Consider the following 16952-nt stretch of genomic DNA (forward strand, 5'->3'; position numbering starts at 1 on the left):
TTACGAATATTGAAGTTTTGTGGGAGTTGTGATTGGGCACAGTTGAAGTTTTACAGCTCTTTTGTCATCCTCTGTGGAACAGGTTAAGCGGAGCCTCCCCGTTCCTCGGAGAAACGAAACAGGAAACGCTCGCCAACATCTCCGCAATGAACTATGACTTTGATGAAGAATTCTTCAGCCGCACCAGTGAACTGGCAAAGGACTTCATTAAAAAGCTGCTGGTGAAAGATACCAGGTGAGGAGTTGTATTTAGTTAAAAGCAAGAAAGACTTGCATTTCTATAGCGCCTTTCATGACCACCGGATGTCTCAAAGCGCCTTACAGCCAATGAAGTACTTTTAAAGTAGAGTCACTGTTGTAGAGAACGTTATGAAGTTATGACCACTGAGATTCGGTTATTTTTGTAACCGATGTTGACTCATAAAATCATCTAGCTGAGGCATTTCTTGGTCATTTCGCAAGGTTAGGAACACTGAGGACACTACACAGAAAGGTGCAGAATCTTTGTGTTCGGTAGTCCAAGAATGCCAACCTTGTATTTGGTGCAAAAATGAAAAAGGTACCTTGATCTAATATGAGCAGGTATTGCTATAACCTTATTTATTTAGTCTTCATATGCAAATAAGGTATTACTGGGATAAAAACATCTACGAATACTGGACCTGTAAGAAATTCTCAGTGAAGCAAAATATTGGATGACTTTTTCCTCACATAGAAACATAGAAGGCAGGAGTAGGCCATTCGGCCCCTCGAGCCCGTTCCGCCATTTAATGAGATCATGGCTGATCATCCAAACTCCTTGCCGCCTTCCCATATCCCTTGATCCCTTTAGCCTTAAGAAATATATCTAACTCCTTCTTGAAAATATTTAATGAATTGGCCTCAACTGCCTTCTGTGGTAGAGAATTCCACAGGTTCACCACTCTCTGGGTGAAGAAATTCCTCCTCATCTCTGTCCTAAATGGCTTACCCCTTATCCTTAGACTGTGACCCCTGGTTCTGGACTCCCCTGCCATCGGGAACATCCTTCCTGCATCTAGTCTGTCTAGTCCTGTTAGAATTTTATAAGTTTCAAATGAGATCCCCTCTCATTCTTCTAAACTCTAGTGAATATAAGCCTAATCAACCCAATCTCTCTTCATACGTCATTCCTGCCATCCCAGGTATCAGTCTGGTGAATCTTCGCTGCACTCCCTCCATGGCAAGAACATCCTTCCTCAGATAAGGCAACCAAAACTGCACACAATACTCAAGGTGTGGTCTCACCAAGGCCCTGTACAACTGCAGCAAGACATCCTTGCTCCTGTACTCGAATCCTCTCGCTATGAAGGCCAACATACCATTTGCCTTCTTAACCGCCTGCTGCACCTGCATGCTTACCTTGAGTGACTGGTGCACAAGGACACCCAGGCCTCGTTGCACTTCCCCTGTTCCCAATCTATTGCCATTCAGATAATCTGCCTTCCAGTTTTTGCCACCAAAGTGGATAACCTCGCATTTATCCACATTATACTGCATCTGCCCAATCACCCAACCTGTCCAAATCATACTGGAGTTTCTCGGCATCCTCCTCACAGCACACACGCCCACCCAGCTTTGTGTCGTCTGCAAACTTGGAGATATTACATCTAGTTCCTTCATCTAGACTCTGCCATATGCCCTGTTCTGAACTGAATCATCAGCTTCTCTATCAGCACACACTCCAGGAAAGAAAGACTTGGATTTATATAGCACCTTCCACATCCTCAGGTTGTTGCATAACCTCTTTACAGCCAATGAAGTACTTTTTGAAGTGTCGTCACTATTGTAATGTAGGAAACGCGGCAGCAGATTTGTGCACAGCAAGCTCCCACATTTAACATTGAAATGGTTTGTTTTGGTGATGTTGGTTGAGGGATAAATGTTGGCCAACACCGGGAAAAATCCTCTGCTCTTCTACGAAAGTACCATGGAATCATTTAAGTCCAACTGAGAGGGCAGACAGGGCCTCGGTTTAATGCCTCTTCTGAAAGACCACACCTCTGACAGTGCAGCACTCCCTCAGCACTGCACTGGAGTGCCAGCCTAGATTATACACTCAAGTCTCTGAAGTGGGGCTTGAACCCACAGTTCTTTGACTCTGAGGCGACAGTGTTACAACTGAGCCAAACCTGACACACGGAAAAAGTTCGTTCTCAATGTTCATCATTTTTTTAGCATTATGTATCAAGTTAGCAGTATGTAACTGTTGTAACTTTTTGGAGGGTTTTGTGATTGTTTACTTTTGTTCAGTCATCAATCCAGTTTTTCCTTGGCCAATGCTCACTAGTTTCTCAGTTTCAGCTTCCAACTGACCAATGCCCATGAAATCTACGTATATTGTTATCTAATGCAGTGACTAAGAATTGTACAGACTCGTCCCAAGTTCACCAAAAGGGCTCAATGCGCGGCTATCTTCTATGGTGACAGGCTATCCTGGCTACACGACAGAACTCTCATTATTCTGTACAGGAAGCCGAGTAGCTGGGTTCCCAGGGAAAGAGATGTGTGCACAGGACACCCTGAAGTAGTCATCCCTCTCGTGTCTCACTTTAGTGAGCGCTGGGACTCTCTCATTTTGGTTCCACTATCTAGAGGGGATGAGGTCAGGAAGTGGTGTTCCGCCCATACAACTGGTGATACGTAAACAGACTCTGACTGTCAGCAGTTTGGATCGTTCTACAGTCCTACAAGTGCTATGTCCAAAAACAATCAGTGGTGGTGTGATCATACAGCATGACGGTGAGGCACATGATCAGGCAAGGCTGGACAGAATCCTGTTTGCTCTGCCCTGATGCTTCTCGCTTGTGGCACTGGTGGTGGTGAAAGTTTTACGGCCCACATGTGAGGCCGCTGTGCGACTTCGTGGCTGGAGCTGGTGCAACACAAGCTCCGACTAGTTTAAGCGGACTTCGCGAACGAGTCCAGAAATGGGCACAGGAGTCTCATTTCACTGTTGAAATGAGGTCCTCACTTCAGGCAGCCGCCATTGCCACCTGAAAAAAAAAAAAAAAGGCTTTGTGGCTTTCAGCAGTGACCCTGGCACACGCAGATCTGTGCTCTCTCTTACACCTATAACATGAGCCCAACAATGTTGGACTTAGCCCCGGTGTCTTTCCGGGACAAGTGGTTGCTGAGACTTTGCTGCTGGAGAAAGAATGGCCCATCGGTCTTCTGGCTGGGAAAGTTTTCTGTACTCCTTCCTTCTCTCTCTTTCCTCCACTGACAAAGATCCTTCATAAGATCTGGGTGGAGGGGATATTATTCCTGCATAGACCAAAGAAAATCTGGTTCTTGGACCTCATACCGCAACGTTTAGCCAAACCTCCAAAATCTTGTACGCATAGGATGTATTACACAGCATTTACAGCACAGAAACAGGCCATTCGGCCTTACTGGTGTTTATGCTCCACACGAGCCTCCTCCCACCCCTCGTCATCTCACCCCATCAACATAACTTTCGATTCCTTTCTCCCTCGTGTGTTTATCCAGCTTCCCTTTAAATGCATCAACCCAACTCCCTGTGGTAGTGAGTTCCACATTCTCACCACATTATCTTATAGGCCTCTATTAGGTCACCCCTCAGCCTTCTCTTTTCAAGAGAAAAGAGCCCCATCCTGTTCAATCTTTCCTGATGAGTATAACGTCTCGGTTCTGCTATCATTCTAGTAAATCTTATTTGCACCTTCTCCAGTTGACTCAGACAAAGGGCCAGATATGGCACCGCAATCAATGAATGGCTTCAGTTGATCACAAGGTTCTTGAGAAGCAAGATTTTCAGCTATCAGTAGTAATGGGACTGCACACTGAGAAGAGACAGAAAGCTTGAAATCCTAAATGACAGACATTTGCCCACTTTATGGCGAGGCTGTACTTGGAACCAAAGGAGGTGCACTATCTCAGCAATTTAGTATTTATTTATGGGTGCTGATAGTCCGTGCAGTTTCTACGAGCTCATTCAGGATTCATGTTAGTAACGCCTCTGCTTATCACCTTCCCTTGGTGGGATCGGTAGTTGGAGAAGGACCTTGTGTCCTGTGAAAGGCAGGGGTAAAATCTGCAGGTCTATGGGGAAAGAGCAGGGAGTGGGACTAATTGGAGAGTTCTTTGAAAGAGCCGGCGCAGGCACGATGGGCCAAATGGCCTGCTCCTCTATGATAAAGTTCACCTTTAATTCATTCTTTTGAATTCTTTTGATTTATTTTGGGGATTTGAATATGGCCCTGGACAAGCTGCTGTCTCCCTAACGAAGTGGATTGAAATGTTTACCGGTCATGTCTGCGAGCCAAATAAGTGTTTTTTTAGCTGACTTGTGTGACTTCCTTTGTGTGATATGAACTGTTGTGGTCAGTTTGCATCTTTGACATGTTTTTGAAGTTATTATTTGACTTGTGGCAATCCTTTTGTCAATTTTATCTCTGAACATGATCCCAACTTTCTTGCAATTTTCTGTGATTTGGGAATGTGTTTTTTTTCTGTTGAACAAAAGCACCTTTATCACCCCAAATAATTCATCTTTACATTTGATAAATTGTATAAGCACTTTAGCTTCAGAAAGACATGGTCATCTTTGCAATTACGTCCTTCCACCATTTTCCAGCCTTTACCAATAACACACTCAATGTGACGAGAATGAAGTTGTCCAGTCTGACCTGGTGACTGACCCTTTAAATCCAGCCACAACACGTAAGCAGCGTAAAAGCCGATAGCAGCCAGTATTTTGTACCAGGCTGCTATAGTTTTGTTTGGGAGGAGTCGAGCTGCTTTTGAGCAAAATACTGCTTCTATGATTTGTTCAATTTTTCAACCAGATATTTTGAATGGGGTCAACAGTTGTTCAAATCTCTGAAGTCCCAGTAACTGCTCTTAGGGATATTTAAGGTTGTGTAGCTGTTGACCTCTTTTTGAGTTGGTTTGAACATATGAACAAATTTGGTGGAAATAGCAAACTTAGGAAATCCGCACACTGCGCTACCCACTTTTTGGTCTGGTTTCTATTACCCAAGAAATTCATAGCGACCAGAATATAATAACATAAGAACACAAGAATTAGGAGCAGGAGTCGGCCACTCGAGCCTGCTCCACCATTCAATAAGGTCATGGCTGATCTTCGACCTCAACTCCACTTTCCCACCCGATCCCCATGTCCCTTGATTCCCCTAGAGTCCAAAAATCAATTGATCTCAGCCTTTGGAATTCTCGAGATACTTTAAGCCAGTATAGAAGTGTCAGGCTTGGCTTAGCGGTAGCACTCTTGTCTCTGAGCTAGAAGGTTGTGAGTTCAAGCGCATTATATTGGTTGGCACTCCAGTGCAGTACTGATGGAGTGCTGCACTGATGCAAGTGTCGTCTTTAAGATGCGACGTTAAACTGAGGCCCCGTCAAGCGTAACGTAAAAATCCCATGGCGCTATTTGAAGAAGAGCATAGATGTTCTCCCGGTGTCCTTCCCGATGTTTATCACTCAATTAACACCACCAAAAATAAACCAACTGGTCATTCTTCATCTTGCTGTTTGTGGGAACTTGCTGTGTGCAAATTGGCTGCGGCATTTGCCTACAAAACTGCAGTGACTACATTTCAAAAGTCATTCACTGGCTGTAAAGTGCTTTGGGATGCTCTGAGGATGTGGAAGCACTATATAAATACAAGCTCTTTATCAGCTTATACAGTGGTGAGAAATACAAGAACGAAATGAAACATTGCGTTTGTAAAAATATTGTACAAAAGATTAGTTTCGTGTTGGATTGTGTGACCTTTTATTCTTTTCACTTCGAGGAGCTAGACAGAAGGATTTCTACCATGTGAGCGTGGGTCAGTGTCACTAACTCAAGGTTCAACCTTTCTAAAATAAATTCACTTAACAATTGCAACTGAAAATGGTGTTTTGATGCTTTATTGCTCTTCATAGACATGGCAGAAATTGTGTGGATAATTTCAGTAACTCAAAGTTATTGATGGAAAATTTGTCCTGCTCATCATCCTGGGACACATTACCAAAAACTTAGCTAGATATCCAGGCCAGTTGAAGATGCTCTCGAAGGTGGGAACTGGGGTTAATCTACAAGTGATCTAAAATACAGAAGCCAATTTAAAGAAAAAACTAGAGTAGGAAGGTTGAGAAAGACCCCAAAATGTAACTGTTAACCACCACATAACTGGCTAAACGTTCTTAATGCCCGAGTTGAAAAATCTCTCTTCTCTCCCACCATCCCTCACCTCCTGTGGGATGATAGAAATAAACTATCTGTATGTGAGTGCCACCGTCCTTCTAATGACAAGATCATACCTAACACCAACAGTATTTATAGAATCGGAGAATCTTACAGCACAGAAGGAGGCCATTCGGCCCATCGTGCCTGTGCTGGCTCTCTGGTAGAGCAGTGAAGCATCTCCTGGAGATTGGAACCAGAAACCCCTTAAAAATGGGATTTCAAACTGGTCACCTTTTCTTATCATTAATAGATAATCAATTCCTCATCTGACCCTTTCACTAAGTTCTTTTGGCTTTTCTCTCCACCACCCCCCCCCCCCCCCCCCCCACCCTGCTGCTTCTCATTGCTTATTGATTGTTAGTTCACAGCCAGTTCTTTCTCATATTGTGTGTGTTGAAAACTCAGTATTTCTTTTGGGGCATTCAAGTGGAGTCCAGTTTCAGCTGTATTTTGTACAGTAATGTCACTAGATGGAAACGTGTCTTATTGTATTTCACTAATCTGTTCAGAGGCAAACAATTTTTGAGCTTGTCCATTTCTAACGCTGTTTTGTTTTATTTAGGAAAAGGCTAAACATAAGAGATGCCCTTTCACACCCATGGATAATGGTAAGTCTTAACATCCGTGTAGAAATGAGTTGCATTTCTTGTTGCAATGTGCGTGCCATTGTTAGTTGACTGCCTGCACATTAACTTGCATGCATTGAAGCGATTGCAGTGATCTTCGTCTTTAGATTCCGTGAGTCACATAAAATATTGGTTCACCCTGAAGCTTTTTACACTTGACCGTTATATAAATGTAATTTTTCTTTTCACTTTCATTAACTGGGCTTAGAATACACCATCAAATCCCACTCAAGCATTTATCTAATGTGTTTCAAGCATTGTTTTGAGTTGGGGATCTGTTTCAAACAATATTCAACTTTGAGATGAAATCCAAGTTGATAGCAGCAGCAAACAAATTGCATTATAACACAGTGTTCGGGTGAACTGTTTACTTTCAGTGCTCGAGTTTATTTCAGTCCTGCTTTGAGTGAACTGCTGTCTTGATATGCCATTGTTAATTTAAGCTGTTGTTCGTAGTCTGGAAGCTAACTAGAATTCCAATCCAAGTCTGCATTGAACATCAAACTAACACCACCAGTTTGCATGTACAGTAAGTAGTAAGTGTTGTTTGAAATCCCATTGCACAACCTTTTAAAAAGGAAAGGCTTGTGTGGCGTGCCACTAACTGCAATGGTTGTAGAATGCTGGAGCTGGACTTGTATCGCATTACTGCCATCTAGATTTGTGCCGCATCGTGTGCAGTCTACCCATTTGCATCTTGCTCTCAATAATCTGAAACTCTTCTGTCTGACCCACTGAAGTCTCACCAGAAGAAGGAAGAACAGAAAACCAAGGCGAGCAAGAAGCAGGAACGCAGGCAGCTAAAGACCAAACGTCTGAAAGAATACACCATCAAATCCCACTCGAGCATGCCACCGAATAACACCTATGTTAACTTTGAAAGATTTGCCAAAGTGATGGAGGAGCTCTCTGAGATGGAGACGACCTTCAGCGGGCTGACTTCAGCGCACGATTCTCTTCAGGAGGATATTGATGCATTGATTTCAATTTATAACGAAAAGGAATCCTGGTACAAGGAAGAAAATGAAAGTGTCCGGCATGATCTTTCCCAGATCAGGTATGAATACCGTAAAGCCGAATCCAGGAAGAAGCAGCTCCAAGATGAAATAAAAGGCGTGAATAGCAAGCTGAACACCGTGGATGCAAAATACGCTGAACTTAAATCTCAGTTTGAGGCTCTGAATCAAGAGATCTCTGCTGAACTGAAATGGGTCCAGGAAGTAATCCGCTCTTTTCAGGCTGAGCATATCAGTGAAGGATATATGAATGGAGACTTTGCTTCTGTCTTCAACAAAGATCTGAATGAAACTTTGAAGGATCTGTTAAACGGCACATGCAACGGGGAACTTCTCACCGGCCTAAATGTATCGGAGTCAAGCCGTTAGTTAGATTGAGGCAGTCTGCTGACTCCACTTTCAATTATGATGTTACATTTAGCAATTTTGTTCAGTCTGTCCCACAGAAAGATAGATTGGGGGGCAAATGTATTTGTATTTCATACAAGAGCCTACTATATTTAAATTCTGAATAGAGCCAAAAGCAAGTACTTGATGGCCAAAGTTGGTAACTATTCGTGTTTAATGTTATCAATCAAATTGGCTTACAAACAAACAAAAGTCAGAACACATTCAACTTTTGTGACATACCTTTTTCAGTGTCGATTTTTATCAAGTTGAATGAAGCACACTTTAAGAAAAAAAGAATTATTAACAGAAATTATGTACGGGTAAGTTCAGCAGTCCCGCACTCCCAACCGGGAGATTATACTCTGAGATCAGGAGTTGGAGAATCGGCATTATGCTGTTGGAGGCTTTTCCCCAACATATTCGCTCTCTAATCGTGGCTCCCCACTGGGATTGCTGAATTTACCAAATAATTAAAAGCCGTGTACAACTTTAATGTTACACAATCTTGTGATTCTACATATGTATCTGTTTTTGTTGCGTCAGATGGAAGATTTAGATGTGAGTTGTACACTGGTGAAAAATGAACGGTGTCTATTCAATAATGAGATTGCTGTCTCTGGATGGCTAGTAATGGATGATTTAGGTTATTGATTACACGTTGGGTGAAGTGAAGATGCCGCTAGTAAGGAGTGTGATGGAATACTCGCCACTTGCCTGGATGAGTGCAGCTCCAACAACACTCAAGAAGCTCGACACCATCCAGGACAAAGCAGCCCGTTTGATTGTCACCCCATCCACCACCTTAAACATTCACTCCCTCCACCACCGGTGCACCGTGGCTGCAGTGTGTACCATCTACAAGATGCACTGCAGCAACTCGCCAAGGCTTCTTCGGCAGCACCTCCCAAACCTGCGACCTCTTCCACCTAGAAGGACAAAGGCAGCAGGCGCATGGGAACACCACCACCTCCAGGTTCTCCTCCAAGTCACACACCATCCTGACTTAGAAGTATATCGCTGATCCTTCATCGTCGCTGGGTCAAAATCCTGAAACTCCCTACCTAACAGCACTGTGGGAGTACCTTCACCACACGGACTGCAGCGGTTCAAGAAGGCGGCTCACCACCACCTTCTCGAGAGCAATTAGGGATGGGCAATAAATGCTGGCCTTGCCAGCGACGTCCACATCCCATAAACGAATTTAAAAAAAATTATCCGCAAGAGAGCATCAATCTGTGACACAAAACCAATCCAATCAATCTTCAGTCTAATTCAAGGTTTGTGCTGTGTTTGCAATTACAATCCTAACTGCAGCAACTGGTTGATTGTAACAGCTGCCGTGTCCTTGAACCTGACCAGCTGTCAAGGCTCAACTGGCTGGGGTTGACCTCTTGAGTTGGCTGAGAGTGGAAAGCAGAGAATTCTCATCAGCCTGGCAAAAATGACTGATGTGAAACTTCTGAAAATCACAATTCAGCACATGCCTTGGACAGGTACAGGAAACTCTTTATTATCCGGGACCGGCGTGGTGCCGGTTTATCAAAAAGTCCGGATTACAGAGAGATATAGTTAAAGGGTACGAGAGCTCGTACACAGCAACAAATCCAGGCTTCCCTGTTGCTTAGCAACATGTGCAGGAACTCTGGCCACAGACCAAGCGTCCCTGTTGCTTAGCAACAAGTGCAGGAACCCCAGTTACACAGCCACAGATCCAGGAACTGCCACTAATATGAAGTAAAACTTACCTGAACCTACTCCTGAATTTTGCCGGTAAACCGAGATTTCCAGTTATTTAGGTGCCGGTAAATCGAGTTTCCTGTAGTTTGATGCCTTTTTAAAACATGAAATATTTATTATAAACCCTGGGGGGGAATTACATTCAGTCGAGGTGAAGGTGACTTCCAACTGAATGCAATCGCTCCTTGCCTCGAAGCATAAATGGGGCTTTGGGCAATTCGACAGGTAGCTGACGTTTTATAGGTATTGAGATACAGATGGTGCCAGAATGGGACTGAGCTACATTAGTGCCATTACTGACTGCCTCCGTTCTGATATCATCTTGGGAACAAAGTTGGGAAATTACTGTGAATGATGCTATCGTATAAATGCTAAACACATCCAGCAAATTCTCCTCTGCGCTATTGTAATGGGGATGTTAACTCATATAAAATAAATGAGTTACGATAACGGAGAGAAGACGTTTGTTATGAACGCGTCAAGTACTGGAATGATAGCAATGGCTCACAGTAAATGGCAGGCTTCTTGAACCTCAGTCACGCTGTGGCACTGTGTCCAATGGAAAACAATGAACGGTTGAGGGGTGCTCTGATTTACCCGCACCGAGTTTGCCGGGCGGGCGGTTAAATTCCACACTGATGGCGCTTTGAGTAACTATGAAGTTGCATGCCTAGTTTTTCAAGCGTCATATATTTGTGATTTACCTTTGTGTCCTGAGGCTGGGGCGGAAGCCACCTTGTGAGCTTGCGTTCTGCGCCTCCACTGGCATGTACGCCAGTTACAGTATAGATAGGGTATTAATCCTTGGCTTTCACGACCCTTGACTGTGGTTATACTGTACCAAGTCAATGGCTTTTAAAATTGAAGAGGCCTCAGTGAGTACTAAAGACAAGATGTAAAGAAGGAATGATCTTGCAATTCTATAGCGTCTGTCACCACCTCAGGACGTCCCACAGTGCTTTCCAGCCAGTGAAGTACTTTTGAAGTGTAGTCACTGTTGTAATGCAAGTACATGGCATTAACCGTTCAAAATTCTTCTGGAATGTCTAAAAATTACTACTTGGTGTCCTGGGTTCCAGAAAGGGCTTTGCCTCTCAACAATATAATTTCAAAAATTAATCCTGGCATTTGCTCAGCTTTTACAAGGATTGGTGCTGATCCAGGGATCAAATCACTGGCAGCTGGGCTTTAAGGTAGAAATGCAAGCTATAGTGTTTTGTAGTTTATGGGGGACCAATCGGGAAAACGTTCTTTCTTTGTTGTAGTCGGGATTTACTTTAATGAGTGACGGACCTACATTCCATGGTAGGTACAGTCGGCGCGAAATTGGGATCGGTGGCAGCCGTTGTTTGGGCGCTGCGGGTACCATTTTTCTACCAAAATGGCGTCTGATTTGTGCACATACGCACGTGGGGCGAATCCCGCCAGACGCCGTATTGGTGAGAGGGGATGAGGGTGTTGGAGCGCGTACAGCTAACTTCCACCGGAAGTATGCAGAGTAGGAGATCATGACATCAAGTCAGCTTGCAACGCTGATTTGACGCCAGCGCTGCCATTTTGGAGCTCTGCGCTCCAGCCGACGCCCCCTCGTAACCGCGCACAGCTGAACACGGGCTCAGCAGCAGGAAGGACTATTTAACTGGATCATCAACTACTTACAGGTTAGTTGCTGGTTGATGTCATCCGGCTGTTGCTGTGATTCTACAAGTGTTTAGTGCTTTCGATTGTTGTTTAAAGTTGCAAAAGTCTACAGGCAGTGGTGTGGCCGGTGCTGATGGACTTTTTGTTGAATTCAAGGCTTCTGCACAAACCACTTGCTGTTAGATGTGAGTACAGTAGTCGGCATTCCCCTTGGAATACAGCATGACTTGGAGAACGAACACAGGGCACGCAGAGCAGGACAAGCTGTTGGAAGAGGGGGGATGAGGAGGAGGGGGGAGAAGGGCTCTCAGCAGGAGGCCATATCCACCCAGGATGTTCGGGGAGCAATTCTCCAACCTGGACCTCAGCGAGGAACAATGTGCGAGATGTCTGCGCTTCACTAAGGGCGTCCTCACTGAAATCTACCACCTGCTGCAGCCACGCCTGCTTCCTCAGAGCAGGGCCAGGACCACATTGCCAGTGGCTGTGAAGGTGACCGTGGCCATGAACTTTGATGCATCTGGCGCCTTCCAGGGTGGAGCTGGAGATATTTGCCCCATCTCACAGTTTGCTGGTCACTGTTGGGTAAGAGAGGTCACTGAGTCTCTCTATTCAAAGAGCGCTGAATACATTTCATTCTCTCTTGCCAGAGAGCAGCAGGCGGAGCGAGCACGCGGCTTGGCGAGGATTGCAGGCTCCCCCACGGTGCAGGGTGCCACTGACTGCACGCACATCGCTTTGTGGGCGCCGCATTTCATCTCTGCCTTATACCAGAACCGAAAGGGATTCCACTCCCTCAACGTCCATCTGGTCTACGACCATAGGCAGCGCCTCATGCTGGTCAATGCCCGGTATCCGAGCAGCAGTCCGCTGTGCCAGCTGCATTTCAGCCACCACGGCAAAGGGTGGCTACTGGACGATGAGGGCTATCCGCTGACGGCATGGCTCATGACTCTAGTGCGCAACCCACGCACACGTGAAAGCCATGCTGCCACACAAAATGTGATCGAGCACACCATTGGCGTGCTGAAGCAACGATTCCGCTGCCTGGACCACTCTGGAGCAGCCCTGCAGTACTCGGCAGAGTGGGTGTCAAGATTCACGATGATCTGCTGCATGCTTCACAACCTCGCCATCATGAGAGCCTAGCCCTTGGTACTAGCTATATGGCGAGCAGCTGAGGAGGAGGAAGGAGGAGACAATCTAGACAGTCCCTTTCTGCCCGGACTGTCCGTGAAGAATTCATCTGAGTGTGATACCAGTAACCGCAGCCCCAATTCCCTATTCACCAACAGTTCCACACCTTCCCTTCCCTCCGTCACTGCACCTGCTTGGCCAAAATGCAAAAGTAAAGCCAACACAAAATAAACATTCCAAACCAAATTTATAAATGAAATCATGCCATATTGTATACCAATGTAAACTATTCACCCTTGTGCATTCCCTCAGTGCCTGTCTTCTGTGTGCCTTTGCCTGCCCGAGTGCTCCTACGCAGTGCTTCCCCCCAGTGACTGCGGGATGGCTGGTGGAAGGCTGCTGACTTTTAGTGGGGGAAACTGCAGATGGCCTTGCAGGACGACCTCGAGCAGCTCTGGGCCTAGAAAGCCCGACTGCAGACTGCACCACCTCGGCCTGGGCGGCAGCAGTCTGTGCTGGCTAACGGAAACAGCGAGAGTACTGGCGGAGTGGGAGGATGAATGCTGCCATCCTGAGAGAGGACAGCAGGTTCGTGCTCCATGGAGCCACTGCCAATCCCCTGGGACGGCACCTTAGCAATCCTACTAATCTGTTGGAGGACTGATTGCTGGGCTGCTGTGACACCCTGCAAACCTCTTTGCACACTGTAATCCACAGCCGCGATGGCAGCAGTCTGAGCTTCCACTGCAGCACTCAGACGTTGGGTGGCTGCTGCTTGTGCTGCAATGGAAGCCGAGACATCGGCCATCACACCCAGCATCATGGTTGGCTCCACAAGTGTGTTAATGGTGTTGGCCACCGGTTCCATGCTGGAAAGGATGGGCTCCAAGCTCTGCGCAAAGCCCTGTGCCAAGTTGGTGCTGCACTCCTCCATGCTCCTTGACATTGACCACAGGCTTCCCAATGCACCAAGCATTTTATTGTGCAAACCCATCAGTCGTCTTCTGTAGCCCGCCCCATCGAAGTGCTCATCTGAGTCCTCTGCAGCTGAACTCATGTGCGACCTCACTCCAGCGAGCTGGCACCTGTGCCACCCTTTCCCCCTGCCCTGGCTGCAGGCCACTCCTGCCCAGTGTCTCACCAGGTGTTGATCCCGCCTCTAATCTATCCTCTAAGATATGTGCAGTGTCTGTTTTTGAGTCGAGTGTGAAATCGAGTGACGGCGCTGTGTCTTCATCATCGCTCTCTTGGTGTTCCTCCACTGCCTGGGCAGGTGCACCTGTTGGGTATCTGAAAGGAAAAAGGCAAAGGGTAAGGTTGTGTTGCAGGGATGGGGGGGAAACTAAGAGGTGCTGCTTACACCATCTGCAGATTATAGATCAGAGGAGACTTCCGGGTTTCTTGTGCGCTGCCGAACCTCCCGTTCGCTCCCAGCGCGTTGGTTCCCTCCATTGTAACAGTATTAGGAAATACAACAGCGAGGCTGAGCTAAATGTGATGTGTCCATTGCTGTGCATGTTGTTTCTGGGCTTACGTTATTGCTGCATCAGAGTAGAATTTTAAACTGAGGGACTGAGGTCCCGATTTTGACTTTGGGGGGGGCGGCGGGGCCAAAGAGGGTGGCGATCCGGACGGCCCCTCAGAGCACGGGACTTGGGACTCATCTGACCCCCAGCTCGCCCTCGGCCGAAGCCTGACGGGAGGGCGTTGAGGCTGGCGGGCGGAAGCAGGAAATCGCTGCAGGCCATCAGCGGGAACCATGGTAACGGTCCCCAGGGAAGGTAAGTAATACAGGAGGAGGTGAGGTGGGGGGGGGGGTCCGGTCCGGGCAGAGGAGACCTGAGGTGTCTTTGTTGGGCCAGGAGGAGCATTCCTGGGCCACAGGGAACCTTTCAAAAATAATGCACTTACCTGGGCCGCTTCTGGCCTGATGCAACTTTCGATGGAGGCTTGGAGACGGTGCGATTCTCCATGTTAACATTACGTTGAACCCCGACATGTCAATACTGATGGGGCCCCCGCCTACCTGCTGTGACAGACGGACCTGACGATCCAGAAGGTTGGTGGGGGGGGGGGGGGGATGGTGAGGACTCATTGGCTCTGCCTGGCCGCCATATTAATCCCTCACCCACACCACTCCTGCCAGGCGGGCTGGGGTTTTGACCAGGGCTTGAACCTAAAAAGCGCAATACAATACACCAGGGCTGAGAGAAATGCAGAGAACTCCTTGAACATACTCGGTAAATGTGTTTTAGAAATAGCTAGCATGGAGATGGAGGCTCTCTTTCTCCACTAAACCTCAGAATGGAGTCCAGAGTCCAGCTGTCTGCAAGTTAAGTACAGGTTTTTTTACAGCGAATGTACAGCCCAGACACAGGCCATTCGGCCCAACAAATATATGCCGGCATTGAGGCTCCACACCAGCCTCCTCCCACCTTCATCTCACCCTATCCTGTTCCTTCCTCCCTCATGTTCTTATCTAGCTTCCCCTTAAATGTATCTATTCTATTCGCTTCAACCACTCCCCGTGGTAGCGAGTTCCACATTCTCACCACTCTCTGGGTAAAAGGTTTTCTCCTGAATTCCCGATTGGATTTATTAGTGACGAGCTTATATTGATGAACCCTAGTTTTTGGCTCCCCACAAGTGGAAATGTTTTCTCCACATCTACCCTGAAGACCTCTATCAGATCACCCCTCAATCTTCTCCTTTCTAGAGAAAAGAGCCCCGGCCTCTTCATCTCGCCTGATGGGTTTTTGGACCTGTAGATTAGCCAAGGTGCCAAAACTTAGGTTTCAGGTCCAAATTAGAGTTTGTTATTTTATTGATAGTTTTCAAACAATGCCAATCAGACATGGTTTCAACCTCTGGCAACTATCAAAGAATGTCAGCATAAATATGAATATTTTGTACCCTGAATGGCTAAATATACATTGTTTAAATCATCGACATATTCCTGGGTAACAGTCAACTTGTTCATAAACAACAAACCATCTCCTAACATTGTGACCGTGAACGTGATTGATTGACTGCGCCTTATTCTGAAACCTTTCACTCTGGAATATACTCGGGCTTTCCTCAACATCTTCAGTTCAACTCAGCTTCTCAAATTGATCCTGTGGGCCAACCGGGAAATTGCATTGCCCACATACAAATATCAAGTCTTTGAAAGTCCATGAGACGCTGTTTTATCCAAAAGTCTTGCTGTGTAATGAATAGTGGTTTTAAGGAAAAGGTTCTAAGAAAGGTTATTTTAACTCCTAGTGTGCTGTTATTTTTCCTTAAGTATTTATCATTTGGTATCTTGCTGTGTTTTTCTGCTGCTGTGTCTTATCTTGCTTGTAAATAAATCTGACTGTTACTTTTAACCTGAATGCAATGGTATGATTGTGATACCACCTTCTGGAGTCAATAGAGAATCCAATATGATCTATGAATCATAGAATCATAGAAAGTTACAGCACGGAAGGAGACCATTTCTGCCCATCGTGTCCGCGCCGGCCAACAAAGAGCTATCCAGCCTAATCCCACTTCCCAGCTCTTGGTCCGTAGCCCTGCAGGTTACAGCATCCCAAGTGCACATCCAAGTACTTTTTAAATGTGGTTAGGGTTCCTGCCTCTACCACCCTTTCAGGCAATGAGTTCCAGACCCCCACAACCCTCTGGGTGAAGAAATTTCCCCTCAAATCCCCTCTAAACCATCCACCAGTTACTTTAAATCTGTGCCCCCTGGTTTTTGACCCCTCTGCTAAGGGAAATAGGTCCTTTCTATCCACTTTATCTAGGCCCCTCATAATTTTATACACCTCAATAAGGTCTCCCCTCAGCCTCCTCTGTTCCAAGGCAAACATACCCAGCCTATCCAATCTTTCCTCATAGCTAAGATTCTCTACTCCCAGCAACATCCTTGTAAATCTCCTCTGTACCCTCTCCAGTGCAATCACATCTTTCCTGTAATGTGGTGACCAGAACTGCACGCAGTACTCTAGCTGAGGCCTAACTAGTGTTTTATACAGTTGAAGCATAACCCCCCCCGCTCTTGTATTCTATGCCACGGCTAATAAAGGCAAGCATTCCGTATGCCTTCTTAACCACCTTATCTACCTGGCCTGCTACCTTCAGGGATCTGTGGACATGCACCCCAAGGTCCCTTTGTTCCTCTACACTACTCGG

The 16952-nt window shown here is 46.1% G+C and overlaps 1 protein-coding gene across 3 annotated transcripts in view; it reads left to right on the forward strand.

Moving 5' to 3' along the window:
* LOC147097248 (death-associated protein kinase 2-like) overlaps positions 1–16952 on the forward strand; it is a 163396-nt gene that overhangs the window by 117567 nt on the left and 28877 nt on the right. For 2 of the 3 annotated variants that reach the window (XM_085972039.1, XM_085972040.1), the window contains exons 8-10: positions 83–235; positions 6795–6840; positions 7599–14454. In XM_085972039.1, coding sequence (XP_085828165.1) covers positions 83–235; positions 6795–6840; positions 7599–8243 — 844 coding nt within the window. In that variant the 3' untranslated portion in view covers positions 8244–14454. Of the gene's footprint in view, positions 1–82; positions 236–6794; positions 6841–7598; positions 14455–16952 lie in introns of those variants that run through there. The other variant, XM_085972041.1, reaches the window with a different exon arrangement.

Source organism: Somniosus microcephalus, chromosome 32 (assembly GCF_052327205.1).
Source record: "Somniosus microcephalus isolate GS21.2 chromosome 32, FLI_Smic_1.0, whole genome shotgun sequence".
Classification (NCBI taxonomy): domain Eukaryota; kingdom Metazoa; phylum Chordata; class Chondrichthyes; order Squaliformes; family Somniosidae; genus Somniosus; species Somniosus microcephalus.